Source organism: Prionailurus viverrinus, chromosome A3, assembly GCF_022837055.1.
Source record: "Prionailurus viverrinus isolate Anna chromosome A3, UM_Priviv_1.0, whole genome shotgun sequence".
Taxonomy (NCBI): Eukaryota; Metazoa; Chordata; class Mammalia; order Carnivora; family Felidae; genus Prionailurus; species Prionailurus viverrinus.
In genome coordinates, this window is record NC_062563.1 from 23,200,965 (window position 1) to 23,224,305 (window position 23,341).

Genomic DNA, 23,341 nt, shown 5'->3' on the forward strand with positions numbered 1-23,341 from the left:
AGTTTAATTAACTATAGTATTAATAAATGGATTCTATTTGGGGGCCTAGCTCTGTGCTGTGTGGTTGTATCAGTCAGGGTTCAACCAAAGAGGCAGAACCAATAGGAGATATATATTAAGAGATTTATTGCAAAGAATTGGCTTATGTGCTTGTGTGGGCTGGCTAGGTAAGTCCAAAATCCCTAGGGCAGGCCATTCTTATGTGACTTCTAAGCCTTACATTAACCCTAGTAAGTAGGTATTAGTATTCCCAACTTACAGAAGAGAAAACTGAGGCTCAGAGAGGTTACACAGCTGGAGAGTGGCAGAGCTAGGATGCAAACCAAGGTCTGACTGGCTATTCTTGTCCCTGTGCTGCTGCTGCTTAGCTAGCCTGTCATACTTCCTCAGTGACAGCTGGACACACCAATCTGTCTCAGTCGAAACTCATCTCTTAGTGGGCTACAGACTAGACTGGGCCTTGAGGTCATGGTTAATCACAGTAAGATGCTACAGGATTAACCAGAGATGGCCTTCATCAGTCACAGTCATGCATGTCAATCTCAGCCTGTTGTGTCAGTTCCATTTCCTGCACGAAGAAGCTCAGCTCCCTCTCTGAGCTTCCTTATTCCCAGTGTTACGTGCTGAGCTCCACAGTCTGGTCTCAGAGCTCCCTATTCCAGCTGAGCTCACTGTTTTCTCAGACACTCCAGGGCACTGAATTATGGGCATGGAAGCTACAGACGGTGGCCCTGGAATCCCACCTTGTGGGTCACATCTCCATCCGAATCAGGGTTTTCAACTTTGGTACTATTGACATTTCAGACCAGATAATTATTTGTTGTGGGAGCTGTCCTGTGCATTGTAGGATGTTTAAGAGCATCCCTATTCTCTACCCACTAGATGCCAGTAACCCGCCTCAGTTGTGTCAACCAGAAATGTCTTCAGACATTGCTAAATGTTCCCTGGGGTGGGGGTGGGGGCAAAATGGCACCATGCAAAATGCATCCAATTATTATCAGTGGTTCTCACTTGTAAGATTTTGGGCAATAAAGAAAGGTGGTCTGGGGTGAGCCACCTAGTAGAGTAAAAAGGAAAGTGTGGTACATGCAACTCAGGCAGTCCAAGGAGTGAGTTTAAGTTTTACATAAATTATATTTTATATTTTTGCATTTTTTAATTTTATATTTTTGCATTTATTTTTATGAAGACCTCATTTCTTTGGCAAGTGACACTAGTTTTCCATTTATGAAGTAATATCATTTCCTTTACATACACATTTATAGAGTCAGTTTTTTTTTTTTAAATTTTTTTAAACAATTTTTTTTTAATTTTTTTTTTCAACATTTATTTATTTTTGGGACAGAGAGAGACAGAGCATGAATGGGGAGGGGCAGAGAGAGAGGGAGACACAGAATCGGAAACAGGCTCCAGGCTCTGAGCCATCAGCCCAGAGCCCGATGCGGGGCTCGAACTCACGGACCACGAGATCGTGACCTGGCTGAAGTCGGACGCTCAACCGACTGCGCCACCCAGGTGCCCCTATAGAGTCAGTTTAAAGAAAGAAGTCGATAATGGGATGGTGGCACATATAGGGATATGGCAACATATATGGCGGTGGCCAAAGGCTGAAGCTCGGGACTGGTGTATACATTATCTGCTAGGCTCCCACGGAGTAGGATTATAGGAAGAGATCCCAATGCAGGTGGTCTTCTTTCGAAAGAGGATGGGTCATGCTGTTCCTCCACACACCAAGCCCCTCTTCATCCTGGGGCCCACGTGCTTTTTCCTTCTGCCTAGCATGTTCTCGCCCAAGGTCCTCACCTTACTGGACGTTTCTCTTCATGCAGCTCTTCTGCAAGGGGGCCATAACTGGCCACCTTACTTAAAGTGGTCTCCCTCAGCAACCATCTCCTTCCTCTGTGCATTTCCTTTCCGGTGCTAATCACTCTGGAGTTGTCTCTGACTGCTTGACTGTTGTGTCATCTGTTTCCTGCACTCTACTAGCATGAGAGTTCCTGGAGGGCAGGAATGTTGTCTTATTTGCTGTTATGCCTGCAGAACTTAACCCAAGACATGGGCCACACTGGAAACGGCAAATGTGTTGAATGAAAGTGTTCAAGGTTGGGATTTCTCCATCCTAGTTTTAGCCCTTCCCATAATGCCAACTTGTACCTGTAGCCAAGGTCAGAGACAGAAAGAGAGAGAGAGAGAGAGAGAGAGAGAGAGAGAGAAAGAGAGAGGGAGAGAGAGATGCCAAGACAGTTTGTGGTTCAGCATCAAACACATTTATTTCACTTTTATTGAGTATACAAGAACAGAGAGCACACGCATACAGCACAGAGCACTGAGGTGGGGGAGCGCGGGACGAGAGGGGAGGGAGGGGTGTGAGTAAAAAGGAACAGGACAGCATCGCAGTTGGTTGGTAAGGTGCTTTTGAAAAAAAAAAATTATTTAGAGTGATGTTGCTCATGCAATTGCAGGCCAGTCTTGGAATGTGCTTGCAGGATTCAAAAACTGAAAACAGGTCCTGGCACTTCCTGTACCCTCAGATGGAAAAGATCCCGAGAAAGCAAAATAAGAGAAAATGATTATCTGTATGACAGCAGACTGGGAAAAGCCCCCGGAGAGCCTCTGGTTTATCCTGCTCATTTGTAAGTGGGGAAACTGAGGCCCAAAAGGGGATGGGGGTGGGATGGGACTAGTCCAATTCACATGGCTGAGCCAGGATACCCTCCAGGACATTTTCCACTCTGCTACATGGTCTCCTGGGTGGAAAGGCAGCACAGAAACGATGAGAAATGTAAAAAGGAAAAAAAGAAAAGTAGGTTGAAGGCAGACAAGACAAACATCTATATTCCCTATGAAGAGGAGGATGGGGAGGAAACAGTGCCCTAGATTTTAGCTTTGCAGCTCCCCTCCTCCCTGGTGGCACTGCCTGCCTCTCCATGGAAGGAAGGTCACAACATCCATGGGATGGAGATCTCCACAAACCCTGGCCGGCCCACAAGCTAAATCTGGTCACTTCATCCCTGCCCTGAAACCACACATTCAGGGGCTTATAATGAGGTGTAGAACCCAGAACAATATTCTCCCTCCATGGTGTGACCAGTGTGGTCATGACGCCTGGCAGGGGTGCCTGAGCCAAATTCCAGGTGGCTCAGGGAGGGTGGAGCCACTCTGGCTCATGGCCCAGAAAGAATGGGAGCTCTCAAGGTGTGTGTGTGTGGGGGGGGGTGCGGGGAGGGAAGGTTCTGTGGCTTCTCCACTAGGATGGTAAAAAGAACCTGGTGCGTGGAAAGTGAGCTGTCGCACTCAGGGGAAGTTGGAGTGGGCCACCAGCCTTGCTCCTAGCAGGATGTGGCTGAATCTGCCAACTGAGCCCCAGGTGCAGGACTCTCCCTGCCTGCTCTCTGTCCCATTTTTGCCCACAGAGACAAACGCTGTTCTGGTTTCCTGTCCTGTCTCAGGTCAGCACCAGCTTAGCAAACTAAGCACATAAGTCACTGGGGTAACTGGTAAGTAAGCCTGGGCCCTCTGGGGGGTATCGCTGGGCAATGGCCAATACTCGGAGAGAATGTGGGAATCTCAGAGGAGCAAGCCATGATTGAAGATGTAAGGCTGGCTCAGAGGACTTCCGGGTCCCTCCCCTCCCCCATATTCTCTCCTTCAGCCCAAGGATACTGCCTGGCACATGTAGGTACTCAATAAATAAAATATTTGTTGAATGAATTTAATGACTGCTTTAGTGGTGGGACTGGGGAGATAAGATGGGACTGAGAAATTAAAGTGTAGTGGGGACATATTTCCTCCAAAGAAGACTCCGTGAGCTCAGAGAAGCAGCTCATGGCAGGCAAGCCTGGGAAAGACCATGTGTGCCAGAGGTCAATGCCAAGCTTTTGATGGGACTTTCTCCAAGAGCTTCTGTGATCTGGAGGCAATTTGGGGGACTCCGAGGATACAGGCTCAGAGCTCAGATGCTGGCTGAAGGGGAGGTTTCTGAAGCCAGCGTCTTATACATGGATGGAGCCTTTGAGCAACAACACCTTTCACCCTCAGCTCATTCAGGGGCAGGCAAAGCCTTTGGAAATGCAGTTTTGACCTATCAGGGCCTGCCCTGTGTTCATGGTCTCTATGGCTGCTTTGGCCCAGAAGGAAGAGAATGAATGTGGAAGGGCAGAGGATAAGAGTGAGCTGAGACTCTCCAGACAGCCAAATTAAAGCCACCATCCTCTGCAGCGGCCAGTGGCATCACCTCCCTCTGGATGGGGAGTCAGATGTCACAATGTGGTCAGGGAAAAGACATGTGGCCAAAAAAAAAAAAAAAAAAAAGAGAGAGAAGACTGAAAACTGAAGCAATTTCCCTAGGGAGGTAGCAGAATCCTAACTCTGGACCCCACACCTGAGCATAGACCAGGCCCTGGTGGCTACTGCCCGAGGGGAGAAGGCATCTTGGGCTACATCTGTGTTTCTTCCTTCTTGCCAAACCCCTGCCCCTCCATCTGGGGACCCCACCCCTCCCCACCAATCAACCAATTACAAATACCACACACTGTATTACTACACCGAACCGTCAGCTCCTACTGTGAGCAACCCACAGCCAGAGTCCTGGTCTCCTTGGCTGGGCCGGTTCAGGGAGATCTAAGAACCTTGGGATACATCAATCACAGTCGGATAATTATAATTTTAAAATGTCAGCTTCATACTTACCAGCACTGTTTATTTTAATATTTGTTTCCTGTTATATGTAATATACATAACTTAAAAGCACATCCATACACATTTCCTACAAGCTGCACCTTCAATGAGAACCCATAAACATAAAATGTCTACTTCCCCTTCCTGTGGCTGGGTTTTCTGTTCTTGCTTTCTTTTCTTTTTCTTGTTTCAAACCAGAGTCATCGGCAGTGGCCCTTAGCAGGACCAGGAGACAGAGGGAGGTGGGGGGGGGGGGGGGGAACGCAGTGGGAGGGAGGGGGAGGAGACAGCCGAGACAGAAATGATCATAAGACACGTGAGTCAGGGGGAGGGAAGGTGGAAGAAAGGAAGGTGGATTTTGCAGCCCAGTGTCACGACCCAAAAAATAACAATCCAGTGTTCTTCCTCCTTTCTGAGTGGGGGTTTGGGGGGGGTGGGTTTCTTTCTTTCTCGGCAAATGGTTGACGGTGGGTGTCTTGCTGCTGCGACTTCTCTTGCTTTGCTGCAGAAGTGTTTCCTTTGCATTGGAGTGGGCAACACGCCGCAGGACAAATGGAATGCTTGTCCGCTCAGTGTAACGTGCAAAACCAGGGTCGTGTTGGACTCCTACAATCATTGTGGTCTGGCTTGCTTCTGGCATTCCATGGGGCTTCGAAAGGGGGAGCAAGAGATTATTGTCATAATTTTTTTTTTTTTTCCTGAAAAGTCCCACCAATTCTTCAATGTGTCTGCAAAGGAAATGTAGGCGTTCAGATGTTGGTTGTTGCTGTTGGCCGACTGCTCGGCCAGCCCCAGCAGCAGTGCAAGGACGCGGTGTTTCCTGTATATATATCTATATCTATATATATCTATATATATATGCTTTTCCTTTCCCAGTCCCTCTTCGGTGACAGCACGTCACAGCTGGGACTTCGGTGTTGAGTCGGAGAATCCAGAATGAAGGCCCCTTCTTGACGGTTCTCTGGCTTGGGTTGGACCAGAAACGCCAGCATCTCTTCACAGAGGTCAGGATTCCTACAGCCAGAGGGAGGGAGGGAAGGGGACACAGAGGAGGAGGATAAAAAAATATTAGTAGCTTTTGGTCACTCATCTTTAGATATGTGGCAAGGGGTTGTTTTAGCTGCCTTTCCTGTATGCCCTTTATTATGGCTCAGGAAGATACAGTAACTTGTCCAAGGCCACACAGCTTGTAAGTGGCAGCTGAGACCTGCACCCACATCTGTCTGACTCCAGAGCCCATGTGCGTTTGCTTGTTTGTTTCCGGGAAGGTGGTATCTTTCTCTTCCGTCTGGAAATCTAAGTTCCAGACTAAGAACTTTAACACTAAGAAGCTCAGATCACACGCGATTCACCTTTTCTTCCTACCTTCTCCCATTCTAAGAAATATTTAGTTGCAATTGTAGATGTTCTTTGGTTTTCCTCTCTGGTCTCCATGGGCCTGTGTGTCCTGAGGATTAAACCCCAGGGAGAAGTATTTAAATAAAGAAATTGGAGTCTGGATTCCAACTCAAGTTTGACTCCAAAATTTTGTGGTGAAGGGCGTGGGCTATGCAATCAGACTGCCTGAGTTCAAATCCCATTCCATGGCCTATGAGCTCTGCAATCTTGGGTGAGTTTCTTAACTTCTTTAGGCCTCAGGTGCTCCCTTGCAAAACGGGCGCTTCCTCATGCAGTTATAGGCAGGATTCGAAACAAGCGTTAGCAAATAGGAAGTGCTGAACAAACACTGACTGTTCTTATTATTTCTATTGTTGTTGCTAACTTAGCCACACTCTATTTTGATCTCCTTGAGGGCAATGGCTGCCTTTTACTTATCTTTGTCTTTCAATGCTCAGCACTGTGTGTGGCACACAGCAACTACCCAAAACCATTTAACAGGTGGAGTATCATTCCTGCCCTTCGCCACTCATGTATGGTCACGTGCTAATGCAGCCATATAAACAAAATCCTTCGCGGCTTATGTGACGTATGGGAAAACTGAGACCCAGAGGGTTCAATGTCTTAGTGAGTTGGTGGCAGAAATGAGACTAGAACACAAGACTCCTGCTTTGAAATAGGTCAATTTTTTTTCTCCCATTTAATCAAAATCTTAAAGGTAAGGACGCTGGGTGGAGGCTGCCCTCTTGCTGGCAGTGTTGAGGAGACAGGCCCTGTCTGAAGGAGGTGGGCCAGTAGAAGATGGAGCAGAAGCCTCACATCAGGACTGTGAGTTGCAGGGAGAGAAAAGACCCTGTGTGAGACGGGTGTGCTTTCCACACTCACAGCAAGAACTTTAAAGAGGAGGAACAGGAAGGCCAAGAGTCCACTGGAGTCTGAACAAATGTTTCTGGAGGGTTCAGGGAGGGAAGAGAGGCTGGACCAGCAAGATGGATGCCTGTGTGGAGATAGGGCCTTGTGCACCAGGCTGCTGGCAAAAGCTTATGGTCTGACTTTCTCGGGGCTCATGAATCCCTGAATGTGGCAAAAGATAAGGATGCAGGTTCACACTGCTGAGCACCTTCTGTGTGTGAGACACTGTCCTGTGTGTCACTGCTATGGACTGAATATTTGTGTGTCCTCCCCCCACCCAAATTCAGATGTTGAAGCCTTAATTTTCAGTGTAAGGATTTGGAAGTGGAGGTCTCTGGGAGGTAATTAGGTCATAAGGGTGGAGCCCTCACATACTACCTTATAAAAAGATGCACACGAGAGATCCTCTCTCCCTCTCTCTCTGCTCTCCACCATGTGAAGGTATATAGAGAAGATAGCCATCTGTAAACCAGGAAAAGCGTTCGCCCCAGGAACTGAAGTGGCCAGCACCTTGACCTTGGGCTTCCCAGCCCCCATAATTGGGAGAAATAAATGTGTATTGTTTTGTTTAAGCCACCCAGTATATGGTATTGTGTTACAGCAGCCTGAACTAAGACACTCACAGATGTTGTTTAATTATCACAGCAGCTCCAATTTATAGATTAACTTCATTTTGTAGATAACGAAACTGAGGGAGGGACACCAGGGAGGTTCCTCTGGAACCACTACTAGCCAGGAGTTTCTGCCTCCAAAGCCTGGGTGTGTTCTTTCTACTCAATTCTGCTAACTACCTGAGGAAATTTTTATTTTTTATAGTGGTAGGCTGCGATTTAAGTCCCACAGCTCAGTGTAAACACGATGTGAGATGTCTTCAAAAGCCCAGACACTTCAGAAGTGGCAGGGACATCTGAACAATGCCATATTATAATTTATTCTTCTCGGTTTATTACATCAGAATCCAAATATACAGCATTTTGTTGGCTTACTTTGAGTTAATAGTAATAATAGTCATAATTAGCTTTTCCTGAGCACTTACTATGTGCCAGGCACGGTGCTAACTAATGTATATGTATGATGTCACTAACCCTATGAGACAGATACCCTGAGAAGGAGGTTAAGGAGGTTAAGACCACAGGGGGCTCTGGAGTCTTACAGACGAAGTTTGACTCTCTAATCATGCCCATGGCTGTGAGCAGGTCACCTAACATCTGAGAGCCTCCATTTTCTCACTTGTGAGATGAATGAGCAGCTGACAATACTTATATCAGGGGCATAGCCTGGTGCCTAGAACAGCACAAGCGCTCCATAAATTTTAGCAACTGTTATTATTGTGCTTATTGTTGCTGACAACTAGATGATGAGGGAACCGCTGAGATAAATAATTTGCTGAAAGTCAAATGGCTAATACCAGGCAGGGCTGAGATCTGAATCCAGGTTTGCAGGATTCCAGATCTTTCCTTGGGATACCAAGATGCATCCATCCATCAAACCAATATAGTTCAAACACCTTAAAAAGAGTTTTCAAATTCAGAGAAGACCTCTCCCCCAGAATGAGTCTGACTATATTAGGGGTCAAAGGTGGTTCCTACTTGGCAGTAACTAGTGGTAAAGCATGTGGGCGAAAAGACAAGGGAGAAACTTCTGTCTCCTTCAGAGCAACATGAACAAGGTGACCTTTACAGAAGGATCCAAGAGGGAGAGGTGAGAGAAGGTTTGGGGGGGACAGAGGGAGGGAGAGAGAGGAAGAAAAAGGAGAAAGAGAGAGGAAGAGAGAGAGGAAGAGAGTGAAAGGAGAGAAAAGCAGGGAGAGAGACAGAAGGAGAGACAGAGAGAGAATGGTGGTGCATGGACAATGGCATCAAAGGAAGAGCTACAAGAGAGGTGAGGAGGACAAACGAGACCGCCAAGTGGGCAGACATCAAAAGCTCCATAGTGGGGCGGGGGGGGGGGGGTGGGCACAGGAGGTGGTCAGGACACGGAGGCAGGGACCAGAGCTCTGAGTGGCCCAGGCAAATGGGAAGGCAGGAGCCTGGGGGACCCGCTGGAAAGGCACTGGGAAAGATGGGAAGGAACAGACAGGGAAAGGAAAAAGTATGAGAAATGCACGACAGATACTCTAGGAAAGCATACAAACCAGCAGAAGACCCTGATGGGAAAGGGCTAGCCCCATCTCTTCATTTTGCAAGTGAGGAAAGTGAGTGCCCACGAGGGGATGGCTGGGATTGGAGCCAGGTCTCCGGATTCCCAGCACAGAATTCTTTGCATTAGTGGCTGCTCATGGACTTCCTAAAGACCAGGGTATAAATAAAGATTCCCAGGTCCAGTCCAGCCCTTCTAAATCAGACTTTATGGCAACAGTTCTTTTTTTCTTTTCTCTTCTTCTCTTCTCTTCTCTTCTCTTCTTTTTTCTTTTTTAAGCAGGCTCCACGTCCAGCATGGAGCCCAATATGGGGCTTGAAGTCACGACCCTGAGATCAAGACCTGAGCTGAGATCAAGAGTCAGACGCCTTAACCGACTGAGCCACCCAGGCACCGAGACAACAGTTCTCTGGCACCTGTATTCCCCAGGTGACGCTGTCAGCTCAGGACCAGCGTGGCAAGTGTCCTACGCTACCACCCTGAGATGTGGGGGATGAAGAGCAAGAATAATTGTACAACCGAGGGGATAAGAGTGACAATTTGCATGAAAGTCTGAGGAAGGCTGGGAGGCAGGCTCCGCCCATGACCAGCTTACACTTCTAGAGCAGTGCTGTCCAACAGAAATAGAATGAGAGCCCTGAATGGAATTTAAAATTTTCTGGACGATAGTTTCTAAATTTTCTAGATATTTCTAGTTTCCTAAAATCTTCTAGATAGAAATTTTTAATTTCTAAATTAAAATTCTAAATTTTAAATTACCCTCAAAAGAAGAAAAGAAACAGGGGGAATTAATTTTCATAATATATTTTACTTAACCCAATATATCCAAACATTATCATCTGAACAGGTAATCAATATAAACATTATTGAGCTATTCTGCATTCTTTTTTTCTCATTCAATCTTCAAAATCCTGCATGCATTTTACCCTTAAAGCACATCTGATTTCAGATTAGCCAATTTCAAGTGCTCACAGCCATGTGTGTTGAATAGTACAAGGAAAACATGTCCATCATTGCAGAGAGTTCTGTTGGACAGCACAGTCTAGACCATGGTTTGGCAGCCTTTCAAAGTGGCAGGAAAATGTTTCAGTGCTTTTTCTTCTGACATGAAGGGGGTGGTGATCCACATTCTTGTATTTTTCTAGAAAACACAGTTTCATTCATCAGGGAAGAGGGTGCTGACATTTCCAGCACCCCCAAAGATTCCCTTGTGACTCCTCCCTGTCAATACCAGAACTGTCAGTCCCAGAACTGACCACTATTCTGATTTTTATCACTTCTGGACTTCTTGTGAATAGAATCATATTACATACCACTCAACTCAATGTCTGTGAGATTTTGTTTTATGGGTCTGATAACATTCAGTGGATTTCCAGTGGGACCTGAACCCCCCCCCCAACCCAATGTAGGCTGATAAAAGCCCTATCTGCTGCAGTACCCATCTCCTTCCTCTTGTTCAGCAAGGCACTGGTGAAGGTCCATCCATAAGGAAACAGAAAAGTACATTTCTCTTGTTCAGCAAGGCACTGATGAAGGTCCGCCCATAAGGAAACAGAAAAGTAAATTTCTGGCCCAAGGTGGCCTGAGAAGTCAAGGGTTTGCAATCGAGCAAAACAGATGGGATCGAGGACTCTGGTCATCATATCCCCCTTAGCAACATCCAGTGACCTGTGATGGATGCAGAGACTCAGGGACAAGAAGGCGGTACTGGGCCTGAGGGGACTTTTTCTGGCTTCAAATTTCTAGGTAATGGCCAGTGAGGCTATGCTTGCTTCCAGCTGTCCCACCTCAGTACCTGCCACCAACCCCCATCTCCCTGTTCTTACTGCTTCTGGATTTACTTTTCTGGGTCTGGGGCCTGAAACACCCAAGAAACCAAGGAAGCAGCATTCCTCCCCCTTGTCCCCCACTGATTTGTGGTATTTGGGGGAGCCACGTCTCTTCTTTGAGCCACAGACCAGGAATATGGGGGATGAAAGCTGTGTTAGGGACCAAGCCACCTGATGGGCTCTCAGATGGAAATGACCCTCAGAAGATCTGGACATTGTTTCCTCCTCCCTCTCATGGCTGCGGAGCCTCAGAGGGCTTACCTGTGGCTTCCTGTCCCTCTCCTCCGGGGACGGGTCTGTTTCTCTGTATACGACAGCTTTGGTTACCAGCATGTCAGGATGCTGCAGTTTGGCCTCCTTGATGGCCAATGCCAGGGCCTGGGAGAAAAGAGCAACAAAGTGAGGAACCATAGGATATCGAATACGAGACAGACCATGTAGACCAACAAGCCCCTTAGTGTACAGTCATGGAAATGGAGGCTCAGGGAGGGCAGTGGTTGAATAGTTAGAGACCAGAGCTCAGGTCATCTGGCTCCTTCTGGCCCTCATTCTACATCCATTCCTTTAGGGCTTCTTGTCTGAATAGGGTCAGCCCGAAGTGGACATCATCTCTGCCCACAAGGGCAGCTGCCCGTGGGTAACCCAATATGGGAGGGACTGGGCACTGGGCAGAGCCACTGGGAACAATGTCCCCCATCCCCATACCTGGTCTTGATCAACATCTTCATCCCCAGTGATGATGATTCGCTTCTCGATCCTCGTCTCAGAAAACCCCCCTTTCACAGTCTGCAGAGAGGGAGAGGGTGGCAAGGTCAGCCCTGGGGCCTGCTGGGCATGACAGGAGGCCCATCCAAGGCATCCCTCAAGGGTAAGGCTGGAACCAGCAGTCACCTTCTCTCCTGGCTCCCTCTTCTGGTTTTGGGACTTTAGGCTGCATATCTTGCCCCCTGCCACCATACTCCCCTAACTACCAAACCGCCCTCTCTAGGTCTTCCAAGCCCAGCTCAAGTGCCGTCTCCCTGATCCTGGCTGGTGACCCTGCCACCCTCCCACCTTGGTACTCCCTGAGCACCAAGTCTGTATCTCTCTTGTGGTTCTGGGGCTCTCTACCTTGGGGTGACCTTGTGTGTGTGACCTGGTCTTGAGGGCAGGGTCTGTATTTTGTTCAATTCTGTGTCCCCTCCTCCCCCACTCCCCTGTCCAATCTGACCAGGGCAGGTGCTAGATGCAGACTGGTTGAATGAACACATGAATGAAATGTGAATGGTGACAAGGTTCTATCTTGAATGACTTCGAACAGTACTCCAAGAGAAAACTGTGTGGGTGATACTTACAACCTCCACTGTTTCCTGAAAGGGCGGGGTTTGGGTGCAAGTTTTGAAGTAGAAGATGGGGAAGGACAAAATTGCCTGGCATATTAAAGAGGGTGGTAGTGGAGGGAAATCCCAGCAAGAGCCAGGAGCAGACAGAAAGAAGGGGGCTCCCTAACTGGCAGGACCAGGAGGAACTTGGGGAAGAAGAGTTTTCTGAGCAGTATGCAGTGGGGTAGGTGACGGAAAACCTTCCCACAAAACTTTCAGGGAAAGTCAACATCGCTCACAAATGCTCTCAGTGAGAGTGGATATTTTCTGGGGAACATGCAAAGGTGCTGAGTCCTTCCTGCACAGGAGCAAGCAGGGCCGGGACAGTGTGTGTGCAGGAGGGCCAGTGGGACCCACCAGACTTCTCCTTTGGATGACTCAGCAGAACCTCCACCTCAACCTGGCTCCCTGCCCTCTCTCCTCCAGGCCTCCATCTCTGGCCCGGGCCCCCTCCTGCCTTCCTCCCGGCTACTTGGGCACGGATATGCTGGCCTGCCTGTCTTCAGCCTCAGCTCGGTGGCTGAGTCACAGCTGACACATGGGGAATGACTCCCTCCTGTGGCCCTTGCCTCTTCCTTTCCCCATTGCAACTCATACCCTGATCCAGGTTCCCCATCCCTAGTCTCTCCACGCCTCTCTCTCTTCTCTCCTCTGTCTACCTATACATCCTGCTGGATCTAATCTCCTCCCCTTAAATCCCTTTGCCCTGGGTCACTCCCCAGTTAAAAAACCTTGACAGTGTTCCAATGGCTCTTAGCCTCAGACCCTTCACAGTCACATTTGTCCTGGGATTTGTCTCATTTGTCTCCATTGTGCTTCACCTGCTTCGAGTCCCCCCCCCCCCAGTTCCTCACAGTGATGCCCCCTACATGCTACTACTCCCTGATAGAGACCACTTCCGCTGTTCCCACAGTCGTGCACCACTTGCACCCTAGCAAGAGGCTGGTGTACGGCTAATGCTCACTAACATCTGCTCAGTGAACAAATAAGCAAATGCGCAGTCTCTGCTCCCATTTTCTGCACTGTTTAGAATGTCTGCATCTGTCTTCTCCTCCCTCACAAGTCCTACCTGGCCCTCTAAGACCCTGCACAAACCCTACTCTTTCCAGAAGACCCCTCTTCACTCTTTGAGGCTTCCTTACGTCGCCTCTTCTAAATCCTGCCAGCACTTAAGTTCTATAAGGTGCAAATGCCATGGCTCAGAATTACTTCCGATGAGATGGTCTTGCCCCCCAACCCAGCCTGGCTGTCGATGTTGAAGGGCAGGGTCTGTGCCTAGGACAACCCATAGTACAGAACAAAGCACAGAGCGTTCCAGAAACTAGGAACGCTACAGGTCTTCGCTGTCCACATTACAAGGCACAGCGATGGCAATGACCTTCCCCGGCCCCACAGCCAGGCTGGGGGCATATGGCACCCTGCTGCTACTCACTTTGGTAACATGGGTGGTGGTGGAGGTGGAGAGGGTTTCCGCGGTGGCGCCGTAGGTGCTGGTGAGGACATCTTTCCCGATGATCTGCAGAATATAACCACCCCCCACCCCAGGGTTCAGGTAAGGATACTGGGCTCTGCAGGGTGGGGGTGGGGGGAGTGAATCAAGGGGGCCCCCACAAAGGTGAAGTTTGGAAGCCAAGATGCTTCAAACCACTGACTTTAAGAATTCAGGAACACTGGAATCTTTAGAATGCTAGATCCATAAAACTCGCAACCACTGAATCTCAGATTCCTAGAACCTGAGATTCCTGAGGCCCAGAATCCTAACAAGACCCCAGAATTCAAGAATCCTGGTATCTTAAAAGAATGAACGGGGGATCCAGGCTGGAGACAGAGCCCTCCCAAGCTCCCACCCTGTCACAGCCAGGAACACGCAGTCTCAGGGGCTAGACAATGAGGACAGACTTGAGAATGCAGGAGATGCGAGAGACCTCACGGTGACAGACTCAGTCACTGGCAGCCACATCCAGAGTGCAAGCCTCTGCGCTCCTAGTCCCTCTTTCCCCTGGCCAGTAAGGAGAGCAGATGCAAAAGAGCTGTCACATCACAGGCGCCACCAAGGAGAGGGGCTGCTTCACCCTCACGCTGCAGTGCCCTCTGGTGTGCATATGTGTGTGGGGGGGTGTGTGTGGAGGCAACAGATGAGACTCCGGTGGGTACAAGGGAGCCCTGTGGGCACCTGAAAAGGAGCCAGTTTCCTGGCGCTGTACTTAAGAGGGCAGCCTACTGGGCTCTATGCTGTACTTGCTGTGGGCCACCTGGGGACCTGTGTCCACATTCTCAGCACAGAGTACCCTAGCCTGAGCTGGCCCTACCCACTTACCGGAGAAAGAGAACGGATTTCCGTGGCCACCGTCTGTGGGCCTGGGATCATGGCAGCTGCCCCCTTCCCGGACTTGAGACTGTTCTCCTGGGGGAAACAATAGTGCTCAGATGGCCAGATCTCACGTGGGCGGGCCCCCAGGATGGCCAGAGTATGTAGCCATGTAGCTCTCATGGCCACGAGGTTGAGGAATGACTTTTGTCATGCATTCGCGTGCTCACACACGGGCCTGCTCTCACACTTACTCTCTTACTCACTCACACACTTAGACACTTGCTCACTCATTCAACATTAAGAGTGCCTGGGGTTAGGGACATTGGTGAACAAGACACGGCATTGCTCTCGGGAAGCACTGACAAAGGAGCAGAGACATTCAGGTTTCTGTCCTGGCCCTGCCATGTTCCAGCCACATGGGCTGGGGCAGAGCCACTTCCGTTCAATGGGCCTCACGGATTTACCTATAAAATGGGAGTCCTGCAATGTAGGTTCATCAATGGTAACAAATGTCTCACTTTGGTAGGGAATGTTGATAATGGGGGAGACTATGCATGTGTGAGGGCAAGGGGTATATGGGAAACCTACATGTTCTTATACATGGGGCATGCGGGTACCTTCCTCTCAGCTTTGCTATAAAACTGTTCTAATACATAAGCTGCTCTTGAAACTGCTCTGAAAATATGAAGTCATAAAGTTATTTTTTAAAAAAGACATCCCTGCCCAACTCTCACAGAGACATTATGAGGCTAGCAGAGGAGAAAGGGCTTTGCAAATGCCAGTTTTAGGATAAACATAGGAATACAGGCTGGCTCCTAACAACATAATGATAACCAATATTTGCTGAGTACTTGTATGTGCTGGGTATTATGCTAAGGATGCACTATCTCATTTAATCCTCAGAACAACCACAGGAAATTATTTTAATATTCCCGTTTCACAGTTGAGAAATTAGAAGGCCAGAGAATGTCAAGAGGCTTGTTCAAGTCCACCAGCAAGTTAGTGACGGAGCCCGGATTTAGACCCATGTTTGTCAGTCTCCAAGTCCAACATGCTCCTTCAGTAACACTACTCTGCCCTCGGAACTGTTACCCTGGAGCAGCTCTTCTGGTCCTGTGGTGGATTCTAACTGCTAGATACTCCTGGATTGGCTGGATGTACTGCCCCACATCTGGCAGCGGGTCCAGCCACCTGCCTTCACCTCCCACTTTCTGTGCCATCTTGGGCTCAGTCCTCTCCATCCCGCAGCCCAGAGCTGTGTCTGTTCTGCAGCTGCCGAGCAGGCTGAACCTTTGTCCTTGTCTGTGCATGGTACTAGATCTGGATCTCTCCCTGCCAGGGGACAGGTGAGGACAGAAGCCATCTGCCTTTGCCCTGCCTACCCCCCCAACCCATGCCTGCCTCCAGCTGAGACAGTGACCTGGTTACCTGGCACGCCACCAATGAGCAACCTTTTCAGATGGATTCCCAGAACGTGGCCCAGCAGCAAGCCTTTAAAAGGGCAGCCTTGCCAACAGGCATGAAAAGATGCTCAGCCTCACTAATCATCAAATGCAAATCAAAACCACAATGAGATATCACCTTCCACCTGGCAGAAAGGCTAGCATCAAATAGACAAGAAATAACAAGTGTTGGCAAGAATGTGGAGAAAAGGAAACCCTCGTGCACTATTGGTGGGAATGTAAGTTGGTTCAGGCACTGTGGAAAAGAGTGTGGAAGTTCCTCAAAAAAATTAAAAATAGAAATACCATATGATCCAGTAATTCCACCACTGGGTATTTACCCAAAGAAGACAAAAACATTAAATGAAAAGACATATGCACCCCTATGTTTACAGCAGTATTATTTACAATAGCCAAGCTATGGAAGCAGCCCAAGTCCATCGATAGATGAATGGATAAGGAAGATGTGGTGTGTGTGTGTATGCATGTATATAATGAAATGTTACTTTGCCATAAAAAAAAATGAGATCTTACAATTTGCAACAACATAGATGCACCTAGTGGGTATAATGCTAAATGAAATAAGTCAGACAAATACAATATGATTTCACTTCTGTGTGGAATCTAAAAAACAAAACAAACCAGAGAAAAAAGCAGAAACATATCCACAAATACAGATAACTGGCAGTTGGAGGGGTGGGGGTGGAGGATGGGCAACCAGGGGTGAAGGGGAGTGGGAGATACAGGCTTCCAGTTACAGAGTGAAGAGCTCGGGGGGATAAAAGCATAGAGAATATAGTCAGCAGTATTGTAATAGTGCTGCACAGTGACAGATGGTAGCTACGCTTATGGTGAGCATAACATAACGTATGGACTTGTCAAATCACTATGTTGCACACCTGAAACCATTGTAACATTGTGTGTCAACTAGACTTCAATTAAAAAAAAGGGTGGGGGCAGCCTTCTGGGTTCAATGCTTCCTTTCCATCAGCTTAGGAAACAGTCACTAGCTCCTTTGAATCTTACCGTCACTCCAGGAAATTCTCCCCTAAAGCCTCTTCTTTGCCCACTGCTCCCTCTTTCCCAGACAAGGCTTCACCTCCACTGACACATTGAAAATAGAGGCCACTCACTAATGGGGACACAGGTCATTCAAAACAAGGCACCATCTGTTCTGTCTCTCCTTTATCTTCAGCCAGTGTTTTCTCCTGCCTCAAAGAGGTGCGGCTCCTTCCTCTCCCTGGCCAGGGCAATGCCACCATCTTGGTTCTGGACCCTTCCTCCCTCAGACTGAGGGTTCTCCTCCTCACCACCCTGTCTGCACTGCCTCAGCCACTCAAGGCCTTCTCACAAGGCTACTGTCTCATATCTCTTTATATATAGCCCAGATCTTTCTTGAAACTTAGACCTTTAAAATCAATTGATTCCTAGACATTTTCCCCTGGAAATGTCCCACAGGTTCCTGGCACTCATCAGATCCAACCTCGAATTCACTGCCTCCCCGCCCCTGACACACACCTACCACTACAGAGCAATCCCCTCGGGTGCTCTCTGTTTACATCAGTGCTTCTCAGACTTGAGGGGTGTCACAGACTTCTGGGCCCTGCCCAAGGTTTCTGAGTCAATAGGTCTGGGGTGGGGCCCAAAGATTTGCCTTTCTAAAGGTTCCCAGGACTCCACTTCAAGAATGGCTAGGTTAGGGGTACCTGGGTGGCTCAGTCGGTTAAACATCTGACTTTGGCTCAGGTTCACAAGTTCGAGCCCTGTGTTAGGCTCTGCACTGACAGCTTGGAGCCTGGAGCCTGCTTCAGATTCTGTGTCTCTATCTCCCTGTCCCACCCCCACTTGTGCTCTCTTTCTCTCAAAAATAAATAAATATTAAAGAAGAAAAGAAGAAGAAGAAGAAGAAGAAGAAGAAGAAGAAGAAGAAGAGGAGGAGGAGGAGGAGGAGTGGCTAGGTTAGGGACACCTGGGTGGCTCAGTCAGTTAAGCATCTAACTATTGGTTTTGGCTCAGGTCATGAACTCACGGTTTGTGAGTTCAAGCCCTACATCAGGCCCCATGCTGACAGTGTGGAGCCTGCTTAGGATTCTCTCTCTCTCCCTCTCTTTCTGCCCCTCCCATGCTTGTGCATGCTCTCTCTCAAAATAAATAAATAAACATTGGGGGAAGGGGGAGGAATGTCTGGGTTAGTGTGCAAAGTCACCAGCCCACTTTCCCTCTGTTAACTGAACATTCTGTCAGTGACCAAATCCTGCGTTTTCCTCTCTCCAGTTATCCCTTAACCCCGCTCCCCTTCTTTACACCCACCTCCTTGCACACGGGCCCTGCCCCAGTCCCCAGACTAGCTCTCTGCCTTCTCTTTTGGTTTCTCCCAATGCCTGGTCTCCCAATGTGGTCTCGGGATGCTGTCTGTCTCCCTCAGTGCTAGATTCACAGCGCCTGGCACAGTGCATCACATAGTGTGGGTGTTCAACAAATATTTGCCAAAGGAGGGATGGAAGGAGAAAGGGAGGACATCAGGGGATTTTCCCTCTTGTGATGTTCCACACGGTTGCTAGAGCAATCTTTCTAAAACACAGAGAAACACATACTTGATGACATCATGCCTCTACTTCAAAAGTTGGGAGTGATGCCCCACTATCTCCAGGATAAAGTGTGAACCTCCTATATGACATTTGAGGCCCTTCAAGCCCTGGCCCAGCCTACCTTTCCAGATCTTTCCCCTCCCTACCCCACTCCTCTTCCACACACCTGACATCTTGCTTTACGGACCACCTGCCTTTCCCCAAATGTGACGTTCCTTCCCATCCTTGTTTTTGCACCTGCTATACTCCCACTGCCTAGAATGCCTTCTGTTGGGGCTGACCCTTCACTTATCCTTTAAGTATAGCTCAAATGTCAATGCCTAGGTAAAGCCTTCTCACTCTTCCTGGTAGGGGTATCACCCCATACCTATCCTCCCTGAGCCCCCCCACCCCTGCCCCACCCCAGGAAAGCATTATTGCACTGTTCCATGAAGGCAGGAGAAAATAACAGCAGTTCACATTTACAGACCCCTTCCCAGGTGCCAGGCAAACCTCTGCACAGATTACCTTGGTCCATCCTCAGGTCAACCCTTTGAGGGATGTACTATTATTGCCCCCATCACCCCATTTTATAGAAGTGGAAACTGAGGCTTGGAGAGGCTCAGATAACTTGCTCAGGGTCATCCTGCCAGGAAGTGGGAGAGCTGGACCTTGTTCACCACTGTGTGCCCAGGACCTAAACAATTATATGTACCTGTGATCATTATTTGAACAAATGACTTCTAGCAGGTAGCATATTTTCTTCATCTCTGTATTCTGTACCAGGCAGACAACAGAGAATAATAAATGTTTTTGGAACAAATAAATGGATGGATGGGTGGGTGGGTGGGTAAATGAACAATGTAGCTCCCTACTCACTATGGTATGAACTTAAATTTAGCCCTATAAGCATCCTGATGCCACATGGAGAGGACTAAGGGGGAAGAGGAACTGAGTGACCAGGAAAGAGGGTGCGCACTGGTAACTGGTTGGGATTTATTTGTCTTTGCTCAAAACCTACCTGCTGGGTAGTCTAAAGGCAATTCTCTTCCTATGTGTATATCAGGGTTTCAGCAAGAGAAAGCATTTGAAAACAACTTTCCACTGACTCAAGACAGATCCAGCCCAGACATTAGCATCAGCCCCAGCCCCGGCCCCAGCAGCCATGGTTCACAATGTCAGGATGAGGGTGCAGAGTGGGTGATGTGTATAGTGAGGCTTCTGGGGTCAGAATGCCTGAGTTTGACCTGGTTCTACCACTTACTGGGTGTGTGACTTTAGGAAGTCACTTAACCTCTCTGTACTTCAGATTCCTCATCTGTAAAAGGTGGAGAAAATAGAGAATCCCCTTTAGTTTTTGTGAGGACTCAGTGAGATCACCCATTCATGGTTCTTGGCACTTTGCATGGGAACACAGCCTGGGTGCCTAATGCTATCTGGTCTGTGTCACCATTAAAGGATCTGACGTTACCAGACTCTCTTAAGAACCTGTGAACAAGGCAGAATGGGAACTATTCCCACTTTACAGATGAAGACACCTGAGGCCAAGGACCTTCCTTCACATGTCAGACCACAAATAGGTAGCAGAACCAGAGTCCTGAGCTTCCAACTTACGTTCACTGCATGCCATCTACTGACCAAGGTAAGGAAGTGGCCCGAGACATGAGAAAATGCACAGCTGCCAGGAGCTAGCTGCCAGGGATCTTCATGTATTGCCAATAATCAAATAACCAAATGGTACCATCCTCCCTTTACCCCTGCTGTGGCTGAGATGGTCCAGGTAACTGACACTCAGGGATTCCACCTCCCGCATTATTCAATTTGGAAAACTGGATGTCCTGTGGTAACAATGGTCCCAGATTCTACATCCCATGCCTGCTGCAGTGAGGGCAGATGAGGACTTCCCCAGATGGCCAAGGATGTGATATTGCTACCTGGCTGTTTTAGTGCAAGGGGGCTGGTCAGAGAGGGAAATCTCTCAGGTCCTACTTACCATGGTGGTTGATATGGTCTCCGTGGTGATGGAGGGAGCAGTTGTTATGGACTCCTTTCCCCCTGGGGCAGTCCCATCAACCTGCTGGCCAGAAGAGTCATGAGAGATAGAGATAGAGAGAGAGAGAGAGAGAGAGAGAGAGAAAGCACACCAGATGCACCTGAAGCTTCTGTTACTTGGGTGGGTGGCATTCCCAGTTACAGAGTGATGGGCTGTGTGAGTGAACATGCACTGGTGGGGAGGGGTATCTGTCTACACAGGGAGTGAATCACGGGTGGGAGGGGGATGCTCACAAGTCCTCCTGATCATCTGAACCATCTTATTTGACAAAGGACAACAAATCAGATAGCCTGACAAGTCTAGGCAAATTTTAATACATGTGTTCTTTGATTCCATTGCTGGGAATTCATCCTTTGCATGTAAACTTTGAAAACTTTGCCAAGAAGTATGACAAAAAAGTTCACTGAAGCATTCACCATTAACTGCCAAGGACACAAACAGCCACAAGTCCACTGATGGGAGAATAAGTCAGGACTCACTCCCAAGTGGGACTGAGAAGAGCAAGGTGGGCCCACATATGGCAAATGAGGAGTGATCTCCAAGACAGTTATCAAGAAAAAAAGGTCAGGTGTAAAAGAGCATCTCTTTCATGCAAAATTCTAAAATATCTAGAGATGTGAGTGTATAGGTTGGAATATGCATATTTTTTTCCTAGGAAGAATCACAAGACAAATTTCAATTTGTTCTATTTGAATTTCATAATGGAACACTTTGCTGGTGTTTTAAAATTTTCTTAACATTTATTCATTTTTGAGAGACAGCAAGACAGAGCACGAATTGGGGAAGGGCAGAGAGAGAGGGAGACACAGGATCCGAAGCAGGCTCCAGGCTCGGAGCTGTCAGCACAGAGCCCGATGCGGGGCTTGAACCCACGAACCGTGAGATCATGACCTGAGCCGACGTCGGATGCTCAACCGACTGAGCCACCCAGGCACCCCATGCTGTTGTTTTGATGTCAGTGAGAATTACTGGGCTGTTGGATTGGGGGCCTTTTTTAGTTTTCTTTATATTTCTCTATACGAAAGCAAAATAAAACATGTTTACTGAAACAAAATAGGACAGAGAGGGAGCACATTGCCTGCAATCACACAGCTCGTCAGAACTTGAGCATCTTGACCATTGCACTAGCTACCATGTAGACCATCATGCAAGTGATAAAAAGTGTGTGGGGGGGTGTATTCTGGAAATGACAGAGTTGCCTACATTGTGTTGGTTTACACCTTTCTTTAGTTCTTAAAACACAGACTAGTCTCCTCTCCCTGCACTGTAGCCCCTCTGGCCACAAGGAACCTAGAGGGTATCAGACCTACAATCTCAAGGTTCAAAGTTTAAAAACCACAAAAGAAACTTAGGAAATGTACCATGCACCTGTACACCTGCAGTTCACCTGTGTCTATTTAGGACCACTTTCTCCAGGGGACCAAGTACATTTCATCTTGCTAAGACAAATGATTTTCTATCTTTTTCTCACTTTGTTCACATTGCCAATCTGATATGGAATCCGCATACGTCAAAAAATGATCCAATGTGAGCCATCCTAACAAAAGCTGGATTGAGATGTCTCCCTCTTCTCTCCCAGGGATACGTCAAGAAACCTCTTGAACCCCTTCAAACAATCTGAAAGCCACAGTCTAGTCCACTAGCCACTAGCCCTTACGGCACTCCCAGAAAGACAAGGGAGACATGCTCATTCCCATTTGAGAGACGGGAAATTGAGGCTTTTAAGAGGCATGGTCTGCCCAGGACAGAAAATCATTCCACTACCCACTTCTAGAGCTCAGGGAGGACAATGAAGCTTAGAAGGGCATCGGGGTTAAAATGGGGGCTCTGGGAAAACAGTGTGGCAAGGGTTGGCCAAGGGGCTTGGCCTTGGTGGGGACCCCACCCTTAAATGTCCAATGCTTACGATCAGGGTGCAATGAAAGGCACGGGTTACCTGGGTGCTGTCCACAGTGGTGACTCTGGTCTGCAGTACAGCCTCTGGCTCAATCTTCTTTCTGATGGCCAGGCTGCTGACAGTCATGGTTTCTGTTTTCACAGGCTGTAAGGAGATGAGAGAGAACACTCCATAACCCAAGCCCCTGCATGGCTCCTGCTCACAGCCAAATGCAGTGTAGCCCCCATCCCTGCAGCCAGCCAAGTCTCTGGAAGGGCACACAGGTCAGGGCAAAGAGGCACGGTGAGATGTCATAGACGAATAGCCAAAGGGAGAGCCAGAACTATCAGCAATACCCAGACAGGCCTGCTCATGGCCCTGCAGCCATATAACCTCATGGTGGCCATAAGTTGTGTTTTAGGCTACCATTAAAAGAACATCTACTATTCAATTAATATGTTCTGTGTCAGGCCCCACACTAAGTATTTTCCTTATATACATCCTGAATGACTTCGATGATTATGCCATCACCTCCCAGCTGCTTCATTTGAACTGTTCTTGAGAGCAGGAGTCATACAACTGGATGCCTACAGAGGCCAGGCAGGAGATGGAAATGGGTGAAGTGGGCTTACGAAGGACTGAACTGGAGAACATGTAGGGACCAACTGTGGCCATGGCCTCTGAGTGACTGGATCATCGGATTTTCTTAATGATATTAAAAAAAAAACAACACTGTGGATTTTATATTCAACATCCTTATTTTTAAATCAAGGTCCAAGAAAACACATCTGCTAGCC

General features: G+C 48.2%; 1 protein-coding gene across 16 annotated transcripts in view; it reads right to left on the bottom strand.

Annotated features, from left to right (window-relative positions):
- Positions 1 to 2,637: 2,637 nt before the first annotated feature.
- Positions 2,638 to 23,341, bottom strand: part of EPB41L1 (erythrocyte membrane protein band 4.1 like 1) — a 154,183-nt gene continuing 133,479 nt past the window's right edge. For 10 of the 16 annotated variants that reach the window (XM_047854322.1, XM_047854321.1, XM_047854317.1 and 7 more), the window contains 7 exons: positions 22,605 to 22,709; positions 20,609 to 20,692; positions 14,613 to 14,699; positions 13,728 to 13,811; positions 11,640 to 11,720; positions 11,196 to 11,312; positions 2,638 to 5,691 (listed from right to left, as the gene is read on the bottom strand). In XM_047854322.1, coding sequence (XP_047710278.1) covers positions 5,683 to 5,691; positions 11,196 to 11,312; positions 11,640 to 11,720; positions 13,728 to 13,811; positions 14,613 to 14,699; positions 20,609 to 20,692; positions 22,605 to 22,709 — 567 coding nt within the window. In that variant the 3' untranslated portion in view covers positions 2,638 to 5,682. The remainder of the gene's footprint in view (positions 5,692 to 11,195; positions 11,313 to 11,639; positions 11,721 to 13,727; positions 13,812 to 14,612; positions 14,700 to 20,608; positions 20,693 to 22,604; positions 22,710 to 23,341) is intronic. The other 6 variants (XM_047854328.1, XM_047854326.1, XM_047854313.1 and 3 more) reach the window with 4 other exon arrangements.